Below are 22,313 nucleotides of genomic sequence, written 5' to 3' on the forward strand. Positions count from 1 at the left end.
TGACAGCTTGGGGCCCAAAAGAGAGCACCGCTGACAGTGGGAAAAGGGGAACGGGACAGGCCGAGTAATCTTCTCCTAAGCCTTGACTATTTATCAAGGAGGTAATGATAAGAATCAGATTTAAAGGTGAACCCTGAGATGGGTCAGAGCCTCACACAGGCAGTAACGCGATCTGCAGGAGAGCGCTGATAACCCAGGACAATACGGGGGGACGCCTGTCAGATAAATAAAACAAACGGTGCAGAGCTATAAAAGGGGGCCCACGTGGCATCTGCTTCACCAAGTAAATTCAATCTCGCTAAGAAAAGGAAGAGAGTGATGGCCAGGGGAGGGAAGGATAAGATACAGGAAGCAAAGGAGATGACTTATTTTAAAGGAGACCAAAGACATATTGCCAGAGGTGGGGGGAAAAGAAACAGTCAGTCAGGCATGATAGGGTGAGCATCATTGATGTGCAATGTCAACAGGAGTTTGGAATCCACTGTCTTCTTCTATAATCATTAAACAATAATCCCGAAAAAAAAAATAGTTACAAAGTTCACTGCCTTGGTGAACCAGCTGTGCAAATTACCACTAGACCTAGGATTGGGGATTCACTTGGTTATGAAACATTATGGATGTAACTGCTGATGGTATAAATTATGTGCCTACATGAATATTGTTGTTGAATTCCTTAGGTCGGTGATAACTTTGTGTCTCAAACTGACAAAAAAAAGAAGAGGAAAAGAAGAGGAAGAAAAATCGACAATAAAAAATGTAGTGCATGTAGCACAGCTGTGTTGTACTTGTCTAGACAACAAAAAGCCATGATGTGCGCTGGTTTTCATTACAATTAAAGACCAGTTTGATTTCACTGTGCAGCTTCAACATGAGACAAGGATCTAATCAGCGCAGAATAAAAACCTGCAGACCTCTTCGCTGCTCTGGATTGAATAATTCTGCTGCATCCAATTCCCAGCTTTAGCGTCAGCGATGGGCTGCTGGTGGGCGTCTTGAGCAGATTGCCCTCTGCTCGATCCATCGCCTGGTGAGGTCACTCAATGGCCTCGGGGACCCTGGCGTACTTCTCCTCTGAGGAACAACAGTGCTTTGACCTCTTGGAATCTTCCCTTTCTACAGCGCGTGTGAGGTCATGTTTTCCACACCCTGTGCGTGGTCTGGTGTTTTCTGTCCTCAGTGTGCACTGTATCAACACAGGTCTGCAGTTATGAAAATATAGTCAAGCAGACACAAGCATATCCTGTGCCATCTAGCGAACAATAGTGGAAAACATGTCACTGATACTGTACAGGTTAGTCACTTGTGAGATAAAATGTCTGCATGGGCAGACTCTTTGTCTCTCATGAAAACTCAATAGGATTTGGAGGTGGACAGCTGCCTCCTACACAGTAAATTAATGGGCAGAGCTGCTGAGCATACATGGCTGATGACTTTTATAGAGCACTCTGGAACCCTGTTGCCACTGTCACCTTGGTGTCTCTTGTGGGTCTGAGACACTGGATCATGTCATCCAACACCAAGGAACCACCTCTGCGTTACAAGAGATAAGGTAGATACCACAATGCTTCACACACTCCAGTTTTCTGATTACAAGCCTTATTTCAAACAAAGCACCTGTAAGCAATGCAAAATTTCCACTGTACTGCAGTATTTACCCTTATACATATACGGGAGAAAAAGTATCAAAGGATGAGGATTTGTGGAGCAAGTTATTCTGCAGCATGTGCCCCCCCCCCCCCCCCCCCCTCTTTTTTTCTGCTTCTTCCTTAATCTAAAGGGAATGAAGCTGTTGTGGAAACTTTTGTACAGGAAGTGCATGGTGAACTTACTATTTCCTGTTTTTAACAATGCCCCAAAACATATTCCTGAAGTGGGCAAAAAACCTCCATCTAGTCCATTGGGTAGCTTAAATAATTCCGTATTAGTCCACTTACAGTACGTGCAAAAGCCAGGAAGTCAAATCTAAACACAGTGTGTGACTGTGATGACTCACTAGATCACACAACTATGAGGCTATGCTGTTTATATCTCCCATGAGGTAATGTCTTACTCATATCATCTAAACACACAATTATGATGCCAGCCATGCACAATCAGGATGTTAAAAGTTGTGCATTCATATGATTTGTAAATGAATCACACACACCATTAAAACAGATGGATAAAAAGCAGATTTTTCAGTTGTTTCTATTCTTAGTCTAAATGATTTTATGTCAGTTTAATACTTTTTACTAAATAATGTTCTTTTTTCAAAGTCTATTTTACTGTTTGATAAAGCCTCAAAATGAATAAAGAAAAACATTACGTGCAAAAAATAGAATTAATGAGTTTTACATGTGAAATAGACACTCTTTAAACCTTGTTTTAATGGTTATTTTCACACATTTTTACACTAGATGATGAGCAGTAACTCACTGCATGCAGCAGGCTGACAACTTGCTGTTTAGTAACAACAACAGTAAACAGATTCACACCAGCCCCCACCTCACATTCCACAACTTTTGATTTCCATGTGTGCTGGAAACTCGGTTCGGTCTTTGCCATATAATTGCACGTGCAAACTTTTAAACATGTACACATATGCACCTACCACGCCATTGTTCTTCTTGTCTGTCAGTTGAAAGAAGTTACTTTTCTGATTCAGCAAGAGTTCCCTTTCTTATAACATCAGGGCTTCTCCCCTTTGCTCTCTGTCTCATTTCTGCTTTCTTCTCATTCCTCTTTCTTTGACTCTCTCAGACTCTTGTATGCTAGTGTCTGCAGCTGTATTTTTAATCAAGTGAAGGATCCATAGAGAAATGGGCATTTCTTTCAGAGCATTACATTCTTCCCCCTCCTGTCTGCGCTCATGGATCACTGGTTAGCTTAGAAATACAGCCAGCACAAAAGCAGCAGCTGACATGTGGAGCTTAATGGCAATAATGGCCATTTTTAAGCCCAATCAATCACATTTAGTGGACATCTCCATTTTTTGCCTGTGAAAAGGTATAAATAATAATAATAATAATAATAAAAAGGAAGAAAGAGGAGAGCAAAGTGTGGTTGGTGGGGGGAAAACACCTCGGTAAATATTTTAACTGCTTATTAGGATTTGGAGCACACCACAAAAGGAGCATCTGTGCTCCACAGAGCAGACTGAAAGGAGAGACCCAGATGGTTCTTAGAACTAAACAGTGAAAACTGATCCATGAACTGGGCAAAGTAAAGACCATTTATTTAACTATTTATTTATTGTATGTGTGTGTCTGGTTCTGTATGGGAGTTTAGTTTACTTGGTCATGTGCAGATGCAGTTGCTTTTGTATTTGGGTGCACTGCACGCGTGTCTTTGATTGTGCAAAGGGATATGCAATGCTGAAATCTTAACATTGCAACAAAAAGTCCTAAGAGGACAGAATTCTGTGGACAGCCCATAAAAAGTGCAATGAATACCTCAGTTTGTTTATCTTTGCAAGGTTCAGATATTTCAGTGTCTTTTCAGCTCTGCTTTTATGAGTCTCCATGACTTGTGGTGTGATTCTTAGACACGCAACACAGGGGGCAGAAGGAGGGGTTAGAGCCAGGTTGTCTTTGTACAACAATGTACTAATTTATAACCAAGTCACTGGCATTTTTTTTCCCGCAATGGAGAAAAGAAACGCAAAAAGTATCAGAATTAATACTAAGTGTGCTGGGAATGACTTGCTGAAAGTTCAAATTACTCCTACTTTGGCTCCGTCCTTCAGAATAATTAAGGTAAATGTAATAAGAGAGAGCAGAGAACATAGCTTTTCACAAGATAATATGGAAAATTTTACAGCTTTCATCCCTTCCTAATCCTCCCTGCTCTTTTATCTTGTTGGCTTTTTATTGGCTGAGCAGCTCCTGGGAACTTTACTCTAATAAAAAACAATCCTGAGGAATTTTCCAGAGAATTTATGCAGTATGCAAAAAGATGGGTATGTACTTTTTTTCACTGGACAGCACACATTACTGTTTTGGTTTTTAATCAGTGTAAATAAGTGTGTGGGGGGCCTGTAGCCTGGCTGGTTTCAGTGATAATTACAGAGAATCCACTTTGCAGCAGAATGTGATGAGGATCCTGGGTGTAGTAAGCATTACTGAGGTTTGAAGAACTAAGGCATAGTAAAGATTTGATCATTTTACTGAAATGTACTATTTTGGGTAAAATTCTCAAAAATGAGTTCCTAAAAACAACATAAAAAAATGCATGTATAGAGATGCAACGAGGGGTAAAATGATTAATGCCATTTCTACTTTGTTTTATTTAGTTCTTCAGAGGTCACACTTGAATCTTTGTCCAGGTATTACATTACATTTCATTTGCAATAGCTCTGTTCATTTTCAAAATCAAACTCATAAAAGCATCATATAAGCAATAACCGAGAAGAGCCCTCGTAGAAATTTACATATTAATCCAATGTTAAAAATCCCCTTCTATTAAAACTTTTACTGCCTAAAATAAAACAGAAAATGCTTCATGACAAAATGAATCTGTCCTCTGCCAAGATTGTTCTGAGCAAGCTGAATTTCTATATGCATAAATTCCCTTCCAGCACGGTGAGGTGTTACAGGCATTGCTGTAAAGAAACATCTCCCTGACTACATGTTCCACCAGCCACTCTGAATATTCGTGCTGCTCAGGGGGCAAAAAAACTCTCAAGCTCCAGATAGTCACTTGAACTTCCTCTACATGAGCTGTGAGTTACACATCAGCAGCAGGGTGACACCGAATTTCGCCTGGAAGATTATGAAATGGCACTCAGCAGTAAGACTGAGGAGGTATTTCTAAAGGGGCTGTTTAAACAAATCAAAGTCATTTTTTAGATATTTATGTGTATTTAAAAAGAAACTAAATAAAACTGAACATATAACTTCAATGCATAGTCAGAGTATAAACTACATTATCTGTCCTTTCCTAGTCTCTTCTCCATATTTCTTTCTAAAATAAAATGCATTTTATGTCGTCACCAAAATGCTCTTATAGTTTTACACAGGAAGTTATCTTTACCACTTTCATACTCTCTTCTAAAGCGTTTTAACTAACGAAATTTACCTTGTTGTGACGTCACAATTCCTACTCACAGATGTGCTTTAATCTCAAATTTTAAGTGTACAAAGCTCCTCTTCATTTTCAGTGGATGAATTTTAAAACAAAGTCTTCAAAGTTGAGAAACAATAGTTAGCAAAGTGAAACTCAAACATTCAAGAAATATAAAAATCATTGGAGTTGTTTTGGCTTTTTTAGTTACTATTACTTTAATTACTGTAAGAGTTCAATGTCCTCAAATTGAAGAACTTTATCTTTACGCTAAAACAGATATTTCTTATTGGACTTGATAAAAATGCTGACACAATGGCCTGTGCAGATGTGCAGACTTAATTAGTATTAACTGGGAGAACTAGTTAACACTGCTAACACTGCTAACACAAAAAAATGACTGTAGGCCAGAATCTAGCCGAAGAGCAGAAGTTCAGAAACCACCTGGGGTTAGGATGGCCAGACCTCATGTGCCTCTGCTGTGTAAATAATCCAATTATAGCTGCTCAGCACTAGACTGATGTGAAACTGATTCATTCATCATGTGAACTGACAAGCCCAGCTCTGCGGCTGCATCCTCCTCCTTCCTAGTTAGGCCTTTTTCCTTTTCTCTTCTTAAGCACACCCACAATGTTTCTGACAAGTCATGAGGAGAATCCACAGAACAGCTGCTACCCCTGTTTGATAATGATTCCCCCCCACAAACCATGTTTCGGGGAACATCAATATTAGCCAGCAAACAGCCAGTCACCACTTTAGTCATAATTTATTGTCTTATATGCAAATTAAACAATGATTAAATATTTTCTCCTCTCTTGTGCAAAACTGGTTTTCTTTAATAATCAGCTGAGTTTATTTTCCAGGGTTCAAATTCAAAAATGATAAAGGTGACAAAGGTCATATATCTCCTTTCATAAGGTGACAGATGTGAACTGAAGCAGACCAGTTGAGCGGCTAGACTCTTTTACTACAAAGCCATGCAACATATGCAGCATTTGGTTTGGCATTGTCTTGATGAAAAAAAAAAGCCTGACCTTAAAATATTTGCACAGCAGCAGTTAATGCTATAAAATGTGAAAACATTGTTCAGATATATGTCATCTTCACAGATGAGCCAGCACGTGTGTCATGGATAGTGGCTTTTATGGAATTATGTTTGTGTCAAATGTGGCGCGTCAGGTAAAACATAACACCTGTTTTTCACAAAGTGACCTATTCAAGTGAACTTTGAGAGCGGAGCTATCTGCGAGAGCGTGACTCTACTGCAGCGATCTCCAAGCAGACGCTCTCACACACATGATGGTTTCTTCTTCTGTGTGTTTGGCTGCTGAGTTCTGGTGTGCTGGATTTACATGCACAGAATTTGACTCCCCAAGTGGCTCTGAATATCTCTGCCTGCGAAATGAAATTAATTGAACATGATTATTTTTTATCTTTTTATCAATAATGCCATATCATAGCTTTGAATTGTGTCCCGATAATGAGCAGAATTGCCACTTTCCTCTTTAGCCTTGGGAACTTCTTTTGTACGGTGAGTAAGCTCAGGCTTAGGGATAATCTGAGGAGTATAACCACTGGCTCCTTTGTTTAAAAAGAAAGAATGTCACGGCAGGCCAGAGATGATGCCAAATGTAGCAAAAAAAAAAAGAAAGGTTGGTGAAGACTAGTAGCAAGACAATGAAAAGGATTAGGTAAAATGCTGCAAAACAGATTTTCAGTGAAATCAAATAATATTCCTTTTGTTCAACAAATCTATCCAATGCTTACAATGACAATAAACTGGATGCTGATGTTGATTTCAAATGGTGATGATTTTTTCATGACTCACAGCTCAGTTTTTACATAAATTACTTTATATCAGTATTAAAATGGGCACACCTGCACACATTTTTTATTTTGACTTAACTATTTTGGCGTCCCAAAAAACAAAACAAAATCCAGTTTGCAAATGACAGCCTTTCGATATTTTATTATAAAATCTCTGTGTGCCTCTGTGATCTAGCTGGCTTGTGTACAACAACTGCTAAAAAAAAACCTCAACGTCTCCATCCACCTCAGTTTTATTAGTTAGTAGCCAGTCTCTTTTTTTTCTCCCACAAGCAGACGCCTGTAGCCTCTCAAGCAGCTGTGTCTCCTATTGTGGTGTATCACACTAATCTGATTATAACACCCTGCAACAATCAACAACGACAAAACAGGCTCTGATATACGTAATTGTAATCAAATTTGACAACAATAACAAATGGAAGGGCCTGCATAAATCAGGATGGTATTGTGTACCCACTGGGGCTGCAACACTATCGAGGACCTTTACTGAACCCAACAGAGGAGGCGAAAAAGCAATGTTTGGTTAGTGACACTGGCTTCCTCAGAGGGACTTCTGCATTACATTTAAGTCCCTTACACACACATACAACAATATCTTCTCTGAGATTGAAGCGTGTAATGAGAGCCAAAATAAAGAGATGCTTAAAGTGTAGCCCGGCACCCACAAAGACTTCCTCAGTGTGGCATATAATAGGGCCTGACTGTGGGACCCTTCCACATCATTCCACCCCCACATCTGTGTTATTAATGTAACACTGCCATACTGGGGCTGTGACTCTTCCTCATACTGCTAAACGTGTATTTAAAATGACCCCCTTCTTCTTAACAGATAACCTGGCTACAAAATTATTACAGAAGAAGACCACAACCATCCATCTTCACTCTGTGATGAATGACAAGTTTCTTGTATTCAGACCCTTTAGTACAAGTGAACATTTTCATTTTGCACAAAAGAACACCGAGGACATTAAAATGCATCTCTGCCATGGTTAAAGTGGCATGCTATTGACCCGTGTCTGTTCGAGCTTTATTCTTGCCTGTTTTTACTGTTTGTAATTTTTCTGGCGCTGACACCAACCTCATGGTCGTATAAATCACATCTCTTAAAGTGCTGACGGAAACACAGCCTGGTGTCACAGCTTGATTGGTGTTCAAAAGGGAGGAGAAGGGAATATCGGCAATGAGACCTGTGGATTCACAGAGATATCTCTTCCCAGTGCCTTATGGACCATTAACTGCCTATCAAAGGCCCAACAGGCTCTCCTCTCTGATGTGCTATCAGTGTAATAGAGAGGCATTCAATCACAAACAATTCTCTGAGCAATGTGGCTAACTCTTCCAACCATGATATGATCTTTCAATATAATGTTTCACTTCTGGCCATGTGTAATTAGCTTAAGCAATAACTATGTAAGCAAACCTAAATTATACACACACACACACACACACACACATATATAAAATTTGTGTCTAATTCCAGGTGCGTCTGGTGTTTTCTGTTTGACTAATACTGTTTGTGGCCATTAGCTGGCGTGCATCATACAAAAAGTCCCATAAATCGTATTTGCCATTCTTAGAACCAGAACAAGAGCTCAGTAGTAGATCCTTACACAGTGTCCAGCATTTTCTATAATTACCATGTTTATTGGATTTTTATTTTCACAGTGACAAAAGGGCCATCTGCCTGCAGCAGCTCTGCAGTCAAGCTTTAAGATCAGCTGGGAAACTTACTTGGAAATGGATCAAAGCACTCCTACTCCACCCCTTGCTCCAGTTCAAGAATATTCAGAGCTAGTTATCCCCTTCTCAAGCACAGCTCATCAGTCAATGTATTTTAGAAGATGCAGTAACAATACATGTAGCCACACATTCTTATTCGTGCTTTCATTGTATTCTGTGATCTTTGGGATGCCCCAAAAAACCAACTATCCTTTGCATGACTGAATCGCATCACAGGGAAAAAAACACAACAAAACAAAAAACAACTTTACTAACATTATGGGTGTTTTTTTCACGACACTTGGCTTCCTACCTCAATAGCATTGTATAAAAAAACCACCTCAACAACTGTGAACACATGGTTAGCACAAATATAGCTTTGAGTGTGTAAGGAATGATGGCAGAATTTTTCTGATGCATTGTTTACCCAGTATGTGATTGGACACCTTATCAATTGTTCCATTACCTCACATGCAATGATCTGGATAACAGTATTTTAACACTCATCTCAGTTGGTGTCTGTCTGGGAGACACGTTAAGACAAGAAACACAAAATCAATGATAAGAACACTTCAAAGTTTGCTTGGGAGCTGTCAGGAAACCTAGGTCAAATTGAAGTTGTTCTAAGCATTTGTTTCATCCCACTCAGAGCCCCAGATGGGTGGAGTCTATCACATTTGAGAAATTGAGTAAGAGTTTTGTAAATGCTTTCTTGAGATTTGTTTTGAGTTTTTTGTATTTTCTCACATGGAAACATTATTATTTTGATAATTATGAAAATGAATGCCACCTCCCTGTCCCAACTGGCTCATCTGTGTCACTGAGGTGCCCCCTGAATCAGAGAGGTGAGAGGCCTGTTAAAAGAAGCTCCGCTGGGAACAAGGAAAGTGGAGAGACTACCTCCTTTCCTCTCTCTCACTGGGATCGTATTTCTGAGGGTTATCAAGCGGCTCATTTAAATGAGGGCTGGTCACAGCAGGAACCAGCTGAACAAAGTTACTATTACCAGCGCCTCTCCTGTGCTGCTCTCACTCTCCTCTAATTGAGTTTGACTGCATTTGTTTAAATCCACAGTGGAAGAAAGAGAAAGGAGGGTGGAAGGGTGCAGTGAAACTGAAGTGTGTCAGTTTGTCCAGACACAGTGGCACTTTAGAAAAAAGGGCCACCACTGGGCTTATTAGACAAAGGATTTTTAGGGAGGGTGGTGGGTGGTGGGGACAAGGCTTGGTGGGTCACAGAACAGGCCTAGTCAGTCAGTGATTGGAACAAGCCAATCCTGGTCTCTGCTTGCACATGCACAATCACCTCTGGTGGTCCCAGCTCATTTCCTCAGTCAGCAGGAGCACTAACGCGCCGTGTACGGCAGTGCATGGACACCCACATAGGCATGTAACACATGAACATGTACACGAACAGCCCTAATCCATTACCAGTCCCAAAGTTACCAAGACACTAAGTTGTTCAGTGCTGAGCGTCAAGGATTGTATGATTGCCCTGCACGTCCCTTGAGAAGAAACTGGCTTTGATGTGAAGTATAACAACATTTGACACCAGTATAAAGAAAGTTAGAGGGCATTAACAGCTCAATATGTTTGAATCAGCAGCTTTTTTCCTCCCAAGGACAACTCTGACCCTTTCACATTTACTAAAACTAAGGCCATACAATTCAACACAGTCACCCTCTCTGACATACTGCAAAGTCAGATAATTCTGACCATGAACTAACATCATTCTGAGGTAACCGGGGACAAAGCCGATCAAATGCTGTTTAAATGTCAGCCATCCGTACTTCCTGATTCACATAAACAAAGACAAATGATAACTTTAATGGCCAGCTACTTTTTCAAGCATGTTTCTTCCCCTCTTGACCACACTTTGCCTCGCATCACGCTAAAAAGGGATTCCTTGTAAATTTTATTGCAGCAGTGTCAAAAAGACTCCCATCGAAGAAGCAGTAAATATTCTAACAACGTCTAGATGCAAGGCCATTCCTGCTGGCTCCAGGCACTGAATTAGACCGGCCTGTTTCTAGTTAGACAGTCATTAAAGAGATCTTACAGCCACAGCAAATGGTTTCCTGTCCTGAGTGCTTAACTCCTGTAGTAGGAAATGTCCTAGGCCGTAAAGGGTGAACCAAACTTCCTGAACATTTTTTAAAGTTACCACAGAGGGCATGCGGCGTGTTCCGTCCATTCGATGTGGCCAATCAAACAGGACCCTGCTTGACCCTAACATGACATTGACCGTTTAAACAGGTGGTGTCCATTTATTGGACCAGCATTGTGTTTAATATGGGAATGACAGGCTTATTCACTCGCCGGGGAAATACTCAATCTGGTATGAAAAAAAAATAACACCTGGAAAAAGGAAAAATAAACAATGGAAGCTTCATTGCTGTACAAATATCATTCATCAAGGTAGAGATGGATACTTTTTAAGTGTTTCCTCTTTAGGTTCAAGCAACTTTGGGTTTGATTTCTAACTGGTGTTTGTGGTGTTCTACCAGATTAACATATTTCATAGGAGAAGTGCAAAATTGCTTAGAGTAACTCCCTTCCCATCTCTCTTCCCTTCTAGCAGCCAGTTTGTAGGCAGTACACTCGCTCCCTAGAGAATAAAGGTGTTGAGACCTGAGAGCCAGGGCACCTGCTGACTCTACTCCACAGGTGACTCTGTCTTTATTTGAAAAAACAAGGTTTCTTGTTCCCAGCACCTTCAACTAGAGTAGAATCCTCGCCTGCCAGACAGAATGCATCATCTATTAGTCATGTGGAAACACGTTCGGCTTAGCTGAATGTATAATGCAGCACCAAGGCGGGGTTTAATGTGCTATGGTTTGTCGGGCCATGCATATGTCTCCATGCCTGAGGCACAAAGTTGAGACAAAGAGCAAAAATATGATATTACAGCATCAGAGGGATGGGTGACTAATATCCTAGGAGATAAGCACTTGCATGACTTTTATGAATCAATGCACTCAAGAGTCAATAAAAGTATTGTAAATGTCAAGTTAATAGCTAGCTGCAAAAGGCATATACATTTTAAAAGGAGAAGATGAACAATGCCCGTGTTGTAAAAGATGTGGGGTTGTTGGCAGGTCAGATTCTTTAAGTCCATTAATGTTCCTTACCCCATGTTGAAACTCAAGAGATATGAACATACAAGTTACTTCAGAAAGAAGAAGCATAATGTGACTGTCATTTTCGCAACAAGGTCTTTAACAAATAGCTACTTTGCTCAAAAGTACTCTAAGAGGCTAAGTCAAACACAAATAATATGAGGATAGGAATGATGTACATGAGAAACATACTATCATGAAATATAATGCTGGCTGTTAAAAACAACCACCTGACATCTGCAAATAACTTACATGCATAGGCATATAAACACATATGTTATAGTGTTGCACTGATTGTGGCAGTGTCAACAACAGCAGATATGTAACTCCAGAGCACAGCACTAGTAATGATGCTGTCCAGTCATTAATCACTGGCTCTAGAGAAAACAGAGAGTTCACTCATGGCAGAATCAGCCTGGCCCTGGGATGGAGATTAGAGGCCTAATGAAAGCAAAACAAAGCTGGACATGTGAAATTTATTGGCACATTTAGAAAAGCAGCCCCAGAAGGACACTGCCACCAATAATCATTTCAGAATCCCAGTCAAGTGCCGTTTCCTTGGCCAGACGCAATCTAGAGAGGGGATATTTGTGGAGTGGCTGAACAAACACTGATTTGCTGGTATCTCCATCTTTCCCAGCAGCTGGGAAGGCGGAGGGAAGGCAGGTCGCTGGTGTGCTGGCTGACGCCCCGCCTCACTGCAGTCGACTTCTGGGAACCACACTCTCTGTCCTCCTGGCTCCTCCTATGACCCAGTATGCTGTAGTACACTGCAGCTCACTATCTGCCGCCTCCGACCTCTTTCCTCTTTGTGCCACGCATCCCACTGGCTGCCTAGAGTTACCCACAAAGAGGTGGGATTACAGATTCCCATTTCACATAGTTTACAGCATTGCAAACATACACATGATATTTTATTTTATTTACTTTTCATTTTGATAGTCATTCATAAGATTAAAGAGGTTAAAATGTTCGACATACAATGTTGTAAACATGTAATATAACCGGCCTAAATGTGACTTTTGTTGTGATTTGGCACTGTATACATAAAACTGAATAGAAAGTCTTTAAAAACTTTGTAAAATGTTTTAATTTAGAAATATAATACATGCAATATGATGCAAAATAATACACTGTTATTTAATTGCAAAGTTTTTGTAAATCTGTCCAAAATACGGGGGCATGAATCAAGATAAAAATGAAGATATTTGCCTCAATGGCATGTTGCCTAATGTGTACCACATGCAGCAGGCTGGGAGGAAGAGGAAATGGTTCTTGAAATGACCATTGTTCTAATTCAGAGCCAATCTGGAGATAATGACACCAACATCAATAGCAGACAGTCGATTCACGGATAACATCTTTTTCCCTTTCGTAGTGCTGTTATCAGCTCGGGGATTAACCATTTTGACGCAGGGGTTATGACCTTGTTGCTGTGATTGTTTATGATTTTAGTCCTTGAAGCTGTGGCTAAAAATCCATACGTCTAATTAATTCACGAGAACCGCATTCAAACACAGCCTGTGTGAAGAGGCTAGTTAAAGTTATGTGTGCCGAGCCACAAAGCTGCGTTTTATTCAATGAATAAACATGAGGACGTATAAAAATTAGTGCTGTCAAGAGATTAAAAAAAAAAAATAGAGATTAATTAATTATGATTTTTAATTAATTGATCTAATTAATCTCTTTTTTAATCTCACCTAAAAATAGCTGAGGAAAGCCCTCAACTTATTGTGGCAGACCAAAAGACTGATATAACAAAGAAAGTGACTTTATAAAGTCATTTATTGTTTAACAAACGTTAAACAGATGCAACCATTTACATACTGTTGTATTCTTTTGTAAAATAAGTGGAAAAATAAATACAAATAAAATCAAATAAATTAAGTGCTGCAAGTTAGCACATCAGAGTTGCTCTTTTCTGAGCAATACAGCACTGAAATTCCTCTGCTTCAGATAATGAAAAATAAAACTGACATTGCAGTGCTGCAAGTTAGCACATCAAAGTATTCTTCCATCACAAAAAAAAAGTGCTGAACATCAAGCAATCTATTCTAGTAGGCTACAAATGACACAGCAGCTATGCTGACCACATGTGTCTCATTTCTTCTTCCTCAGCCAGTCGCTAAGACACACCAGCCTGGTAACATTTTCTGGAAGCAAGGCTGCCCTTTTCTTTTGCACTATGTGGCCTGCAAGGCTAAAGAGTCTCTCACAGGGTACAGAGGTAGCTGGGGAGGCCAGGTACTTTTGTGCTAGGACTGACAGCTTTTCATAGACTCCTGAGTGAGCATACCACCACTGCAGGGGACAGTCATCAATACTGATGCTGGGTTCTGCTCTGTAGCGCTGCAGCTCTCCAGACTCAATTCCATCTTCTGAGTCAGAGTCAGACCCCAGAAGGAGTTCGCTCCTCCTCTTCTTCTGAGCTGGTCCATCATCCTCTGTGGAGGGCTGGAGACTATCTGCTCTTCTGGGCTCTGCTGCCTGGAGCATATTCTCCAGAATGGTCCACACATGAATGAATGAATGAATGAATGAATGAATGAATGTGATTAAAACTAAGTGCTTTTTTTTTTTTTTTTTTAATCTTGTAAAGAACTTTGTGTTCCATATAATAAATAAAAGTTTGATTTGATAATGAATTGGACTCATTAGTCCAGCTTAACCTTATTGTCCTACCTGTTCCCTCTTTTCTCTTGGAAGACATTTCAAATCCTTAAACCGTGGATCCAATGCTGTGGCCACCTCGAACCATATCTCGTTGCCATTAGCTCGTCGTGCTGCCAGATCCTTCTGGAAGGCATTCTTGAACTTCACCACGTAGGCAGGATCATCATCAGTAATGTCCATGACACGGTACAGATGGCGAAAAGCAGGCAGCACTACAGAGCAAGAGACGTAGGCCTCACCACCCAGCAGCTCTGTCACATACCTGCAGAGGTGGAGAGGTTTGCTAAATAAACCTAGCTGGATTCATTTAAATCAAAGTGTAACTGATTTCCAATTTAATTGTCCTTAAAAGTTCCTTGTTATGTTCATTAATTTTGATTTTACACATGTAACAGTAGTTTATATAATTAAAATGGGAAGGTGTTTATTTGAACTTACTTGCATGGTTCAAGCAGGAGCTCCAGCCTCTGCAGTTTCGCCCACTCAGCTTCGGTTGGCAAGACCAACCTGTGGTTCTGTTGGTCCAACGTAGCCTGGACAGCCTCTCGGTTACATAGGAGGCGTGAGACCATTGCGAGAGTCGAGTTCCACCTGGTGGGTACATCCTGTATAAGTTGATCGCTCTTCTTTCCGAGTGCTACTTGTTGTTGGTTAAGTTCTGTGGTACTCGCAGGGCTTTGTTTAAAATGACCAACAATCTTGCGGCACTTTGCCAGTACACCGACAAAACCACTGCTATCGAGACATACCGTGATGGTCCTCTGGAGAATGTGAGCATTGCAGGCGATGTGCTCATATGGAAGTGCTCTCATAGCAGCCAGCATGTTTGCTGCGCTGTCTGTGCCAATGGTGGATATCTTGTTTTCAATACCCCAGTCATTTGCTACCTTGAGGAACTGTTCGGCGCATTTATCAGCAAAGTGCCTGGTTTCTGTTCTCATGACGGTCAGTGCAAATGAGTTGAGGTTCCACTCACTATCAATAAAGTGTCCAGTCACCCCAAAATAGCTGTGGTTGCCAGCTGAGGTCCAGTGATCTCCGGTTATAGCAACACAGTTGGGAGAATCCTCCGCCAAAATCTCAAGTTTGTTTTTCTTTTCGCCGTCGTACATTTTGCTGATTTTGGTCGTTACTGTAGTCCTGCACGGCGGCTTGTATGACGGGTCATTGGACGCAATTTGCAACACCTCTGTCAATCCTTCGTCCTCTACTATATTTATCGGCCTACAGTTCATCGCTATCCACTTGGCAATAACATTAGTCAGCCTGTCGGTCGCAGACTTGCTCATACGAGGGGTATTCTCTAGTTTTGTTTGGCGAAAAGCTTTGCTCTGGCTTGCTATATTGCTAACGTCTTCACTGCTAGCTGTTGCTGCACTCGCGGCTGGGTGCTTTGCGTTGAGGTGATAGGCCAAACTTGAGCTGCTTCGGTGGTAAGCAAACTCCTTCTTACACTCTAGGCAGACCACTTTACCTTTGTCAATGGTGCCGTCGGGGCGTTTATGAAATACAAATTTCCCGTTCATTGGGCCAACAACTCTCAGATGCGCCTCCATATCCACACTGTAAGCTAATCACCACTTCTCACCTTGACCTCACGACGTGACTCCACCCCCAACAAGTCAAGCACAAGGAGCCCAGCACATAAAAACGGATTTTATAACATAGCAACTCTCATACAAAATCAATGACGTCAAGAGATTAAAAATTAGATTAACGAGATTAAAAAACATAACGCGCTAAATAGCATTGTAATTAATTAATCGCAATTAACGCGATAATTTGACACCCCTAATAAAAATGGTATTATGCCTGACTAATATGGACAAATAATGCTGGCACACAAAGGAATCCAGTTACAATTTTGACAACATTTGGATGCAAGTTGAGTCTGTCAGGGTGAAACCAGTGAATGACTGGAATAGTATCCAGGTTTTTCAATCTGTTACATGTGCAGTAATTACAAGTCACATTTTGTAAAATCACTTCATTAGTTCCTTATTCACTGGTGTGATGTATGTGATCTATGTGTTGTCTTGACGGTCAGTTGCTAGCCTGTATTTGTTTCTCTGTGTACACTAAACTGGACTCCATGGTAACCACTAATTAAGGATGATTCCTACTTGTGCCCTTTGCCCTTGGTAATTTGACTTTTTCATCCTTATTCTCTCTGTGTGGTGTAATGCTACACTACCCCACTGAACACAGTTTAAATTATTCACCTATTCAAAATGGGCCTCTGGGTGCATGAGGCCTGACTGACCTCTAACCTTTGTGACAGGAATAGGTGTATTCCTCAATGAGGAGTGTTTGCTGGAGGTTGCTGTCTGTAGCTGTGTGAAAATGGTTGCAAAACCTCCTCGTCTTTGCTTTAGTTACAAGCAGATTGCTGTGGTTGCCCTAAATCTGCACGAAAGACAACATATTGTTTGCAAACACACCAAGCACTTTGCAAGCAGCTGTAAATCTTGAAAAGATGTTAAGATATTAAGAAGATTTGCCTCTAAAGGAAAGGTTTTGCCTTACCATCATAAACATAAAATGCACAGCTTTACTTCTCAGTTTGTGTTGTACATTTCAGTTTCACAACTGCTCAGTGTTTGCAGATAAAAGTGTAACCCAGTGAGTTTACACGACTCAGTAATGCACTACAACATGTTATTGTTAATTGGGATTTATCATTACTCTGTTAATCACTGAGTTGATCAAAAATAAATCAATAATAAAAGATAAATACTATAAATATAAGAATAAAACCCAAAGAGTATATTTAACACCCCTACTGGTTAGGAAGGAACAAGCCCCGCCTTCCCCTGCTCTGTACCGTCACGTGCTCAGACACAGAGAGAGACGGAGGTGCATGAGACCATCACTGATTTTCACCGCCAAGCTTTTCGCTGGAAAATGACTATTAACTTGATAAATTGAGCAAATATCCATACCGGAGATCTGCATGGACCTTGGAGAAACGGACCTGATTTATTGTGAACATTTCGGACCTTGAAACCATCGCGATCTGCGCGGGAGCGGATGAAGTGGACAAGATCCTCTCTGAGAGTTGAACAAGATCCTCTCTGAGAGTTGAACATTAGAAGTGTGCTGGTGAGTTAAACTGGGACTGGGCGAATCAGGCTAATTGAAAAGCTAACTAGCCTAATGCTCATAGCTGTAGCTGACCACGTTTTCACTGTGGGAGAACACACGGGGTTTCTCACTGAGTTCAGCCATTTTGAGCACTCAGCTTGTGTGCTGATGATGTTCTAGTATTACTTGTTGAATATTAAATGCACTAAAATTAGATGATGGAATAAGTTAATGTTGATCTTAAAGGTCATGAATCTACTTTATTTTGTTACATTTGATGCTCGAGCGGCACTGGATAGATGTCCGTGTGTATTCTTACTGTGCTGATACGTTACCACATACTGTAAAACTACAGCCTGTGGGTTTTTGTATATTCTTTTGGTAATTTTATTCTGTACATTGAGTGTAAATAATATATTGCTTCATTGCTATGCAGTGTAAAGCAATGCTCCTGTAATTCAGTTAAAGGGCAATACTGTAAAAAAATAATCTACCATAGTTTATGGTTTATTTCTGATTTCTGATAGAAATGTGCACCTTGACGATAGAATAAGCTGATTGTGATTTAAAGATTGCATTCATGATTAAGATGCACTGTATAGACTATAGTTAGAAATTAGAATTAATGTTTTGTGCTTGTTTTGTTATAGCACTTACATTATTTACATATGGCCATGTATATCATTAGAGTGTGAACTGAATTAGTAATAGTCCTGTTGTTTACAGGCTAGGTTTTTTTTATGGGATCGTGAGACCTGGATCTCTTCCTGACGAGGAAGATGGCGAGCCTTTCCCTTTGAACCGAACCGAACCACAGCCATTCTGAGTTGGCCCAGAAGGGCAGGTTGCTCTTCTCTCACGAACAATTGCAACAGTGCGGTAGGACGAAATCGCACCAATCACAAACTTTTGACCTGTTGGATTTGACTTGACTGAACACTGACTATTAAGCCGGCAAGACTGACATATCTGAGCTCAGATAGGATTCTGACTGTTATTATTATTGCTGTCACTGTATTTTATTTTATGTTTTCATTCCTGTTCATAAAATGCTGTTAAATTGTTGCTAAATAGTTTAATACAATTCATAGCAACTTTACCTGTGGCTCCAGTCATTCTTCTCCACGCAACTCCCTTTATCCCTCCTGCGAATCTAGCTATTGGCCCATTCTCTCCATCTTACTTTAATTTCCCCTACCCTATCCTGTACTTGGCTACAGAAAGTGGCGAGCCAGCCAGGAGGGTTTGCAGAGTTGTTAGTCCACCCAAAATTTAATAAAACGATTAAGAGTGCCTGGAGCTTCACAGTGACTTGTATTTTTTTCTACTGGTACTTTTACGTGTCCTAACCATGGAAGTTGTGAAAACAGAGAATGTTAAAGTTCAAAATGCTGTCTTGGTCAGTGGTTTAACTAACACAGACATTGATAAAGAAATAATTGAGTTCTTAGAAGCTTTCGGTCCTGTCAGTAGGCAGATTAAGCTACCAACTGGTGGTCAGATTATTGTGGAATTTCAACATGAGGCTACTGCTAAAGAACTAGAGAAAAGATATTTGCCTTATGACAGACCTTGCACTGTGAAACCTGAAGTTGTCTATCACGTTCGAGACCTAGCCAGTGCGTATAGCATTGAAACCAGCGCATCAGCTACTGTAACTTACCTGTCACAGCTTAAAGATGTGGCAGCACGAAGCAACCGATCGTTTAAAGACCTTTTGATGGATGAACTAGCTAAAATTGGGGAGTCATTGGGAGGGGATGTCCACACAGTTGAGCCTTCCACTGAACAAGAGCCAGTGCCCCACAGTGATGAGGCCCTACCTTCTTCTCCTTTAACACCCAATAGCAACCATGTAAGTGCCTTGAATACTCACCCACCGGCAGAGGCTGAGAAACAAACCCCTCAGATTCCCACCAACCTTTTAAGCACACCTGAAGTGCAGCGGGTTATTGTAGAGCACATTGTTAAAAGCAGTGAAGTCATTCCCCCACCAAACTCGCAATACAGACTGAAACCTTTTTCAGGGAGAGTTCCACATCCTCCTTTCGAAACTGACTATGACACTTGGCGCAGCAGCGTAGAGTTTTGCTTGACTGATCCCTCGCTCACCGAAACTCAAGTTGTGCGAAAGATTGTTGAAAGTCTTTCACCCCCTGCAGCGGACCTGGTGAAAGCTTTTGGTCCAAAAGCAAACCCCAAAACTTACCTTGAACATCTTGATTCTGCCTATGCAACTGTAGAGGACGGTGACGAACTCTTTGCTCGCTTCTTAAACACCAATCAGAATGGAGGCGAAAAACCCTCACATTACCTGCAAAGATTGCACACAGTGCTAAACCTAGTCATAAAAAGAGACGGAATTGCTTCTAGTGACATCAATAAACAGCTCCTGAGACAGTTTTGTAGAGGGTGTTGGGACAGCTCATTGATTGCAAACCTTCAACTTGAACAAAAGAAAGACGACCCACCTCATTTTGCAGAGCTACTCCTCCACCTACGCACCGAGGAGGACAAACAGGCAAGTAAAGCAACCCGCATGAAACAACATTTGGGGATCCAAAAGACTCGTGTTTATTCTAACGTGCAAACCACACGCTCTCAAGGTAGGAACAATTATGAGCATGAAATGGACAGCAATTCGTCTGACCTCCAGAAGCAAATTGCTGACCTCAGGTCTCAAATCGCACAGCTCAGAGCTGATAAAACAGAGAAAAGATCGCAGAAACTTCAAAAGGAAGCAAAAAGGAACCCAAGTACCAAAACTCAGAACAAGCCGGGACAGATACCACAAATTGCTGCAGTGTCAGCCAAACCCAAACCTGGATACTGTTTCAAGTGTGGAGAAGATGGTCATATCGCTTCCAGCTGTAGTAATGATCCCAACCCAGCATTAGTAGCAGCTAAAAGGAATGCCCTCAGACAGAAGCAGCGAGAATGGGAAATATCCAGACCAGTTGATGAGTCATTTAATTTAAACTAGAAGGAGCCCCTGTCGCGGGACAGATGGGTGCTAAATCTGAACCAAGTCCCACTGAGAAAAAGACAACAAAAGCCCAATGTGAAACGGCTAATGTTCACTCAGTGCCTAAACTTCCCAAAAGACTTGTGGGTAGAAAATGCACAGCCAGAGTTGTTATCAATGGTGTTGAATGTAGTTGCTTGCTCGACTCAGGCTCTCAAGTAACCACTATTGCCAAATCCTTCTATCAAGAACACTTACCTGATCATCCTATAAAACCCATCAGTGATCTCCTAGAGGTCGAAGGTGCGAATGGTCAGACAGTCCCTTACTTGGGATACATTGAGACGAGTATCATGTTCCCCAAAGATCTCGATCAGTCAGAGCTTGAACTATCTACTCTTGCCTTAGTTGTCCCTGACATTCGCTCAAACTCAGACACACCTCTACTAATTGGCACAAATACACTTGACCCCTTATATGAGCATCTTTGTGAGAACACCTTACCTGACTTTAAGGTACTCCCTTATGGATACCAACAAGTGCTAAAGACATTAGCATCCAGAAAAAGACAAAGTGACAGTGGCAAGATCGGCTTGGTAAAACTTCAAAGTAGAACCCAAGAAGTCCTTCCTGCAAATCAAAAGCTACTAGTGGAAGGTTTTATGCATGCTAGCCACGCTAAGCCTGAACAGTGTGCACTTATTGAACAGCCCACTACCGGCTCCCTACCTGGTGGTGTGTTTGTAGATTGTTGCCTTATATCTCTGCCAAAGCACGGACCTTATAAAGTTCCTGTGTTGCTGAGAAACGAGACTAACCATGACATTACATTGCCCACTAACTGTGTAATTGCTGAGCTAGCTGCCCCTGACTGTGTCATGCCATGTCCTGAGCCTGAGAAAGGCGACCAAAAGGTGTCTGCAACGTGTAACTCTCAGCAGCAGACTTCAACCTCAAGACCCCCTCTCAGTTTCGACTTTGGTGAATCACCACTATCTGAAGAGTGGAAAGAGAAGATAGCTGAAAAGCTAAACACCTTCTCTGATGTTTTCTCACACAATGATCTTGATTTTGGGCATGCCACACATGTAAAACATCACATCAACTTAAAAGATGAAACCCCCTTCAAACAGAGATCTCGCCCGATTCATCCCCATGATTACGAGGCAGTTAAAAAGCACTTACAAGCCCTCTTAGATGCAGGCATAATCAGAGAATCTGAATCTCCATTCTCATCACCGATAGTGGTGGTCCGCAAAAAGAATGGTGATGTGCGGTTATGCATTGATTTTAGGAAGCTTAACTTGCAGACCATCCGCGATGCCTATGCCTTGCCAAACTTAGAGGAGTCATTTTCTGCTCTTGCAGGATCTCAGTGGTTCTCTGTGATGGACCTTAAGTCAGGGTACTATCAAATCGAGATGTGTGAAGAAGATAAGCCAAAGACAGCCTTCGTGTGCCCCTTCGGCTTCTACGAATTTAATCGTATGCCCCAGGGAATAACAAATGCCCCAAGCACTTTCCAAAGGCTTATGGAAAAGTGTATGAAAGACATCAATCTCAGAGAAGTGTTAGTCTTTTTGGATGATTTGATAGTCTTTTCCAGTTCCCTTGAAGATCATGAGACCCGACTCATTCATGTTCTTGAGCGACTCAGAGAGTACGGGCTGAAACTCTCGCCCGACAAATGTCGTTTCTTCCAAACATCAGTCCGTTATCTAGGCCACATTGTATCTAGAGACGGCGTAAAGACTGATCCCGAAAAAACTGAAGCACTCAAGACTTGGCCGAGACCCCAAACCTTAAAAGAACTCCAATCGTTTCTTGGTTTTACCGGTTATTACCGGAGATTTGTCAAAGATTACTCAAAAATTGTCAAGCCCCTCA

The 22,313-nt window shown here is 41.2% G+C and overlaps 1 protein-coding gene across 4 annotated transcripts in view; it reads right to left on the minus strand.

Annotated features, from left to right (window-relative positions):
* Positions 1-10,797: 10,797 nt before the first annotated feature.
* The window catches only part of LOC309711698 (E3 SUMO-protein ligase ZBED1-like), a 40,334-nt gene continuing 28,818 nt past the window's right edge, over positions 10,798-22,313 (minus strand). Inside the window, exons 1-4 of one of the 4 annotated variants that reach the window (XM_082542142.1) lie at positions 14,816-16,271; positions 14,387-14,639; positions 14,001-14,203; positions 10,798-12,538 (exon numbers count right to left, since the gene is read on the minus strand). In XM_082542142.1, the coding sequence (XP_082398268.1) occupies positions 12,400-12,538; positions 14,001-14,203; positions 14,387-14,639; positions 14,816-15,933 (1,713 nt within the window). In that variant the 5' untranslated portion in view covers positions 15,934-16,271 and the 3' untranslated portion in view covers positions 10,798-12,399. Of the gene's footprint in view, positions 12,539-12,877; positions 14,204-14,386; positions 14,640-14,815; positions 16,272-22,313 lie in introns of those variants that run through there. The other 3 variants (XM_082542143.1, XM_082542141.1, XR_014278071.1) reach the window with 3 other exon arrangements.

Source organism: Aulonocara stuartgranti, assembly GCF_965226115.1.
Source record: "Aulonocara stuartgranti genome assembly, chromosome: 1".
In the NCBI taxonomy this organism is placed as follows: domain Eukaryota; kingdom Metazoa; phylum Chordata; class Actinopteri; order Cichliformes; family Cichlidae; genus Aulonocara; species Aulonocara stuartgranti.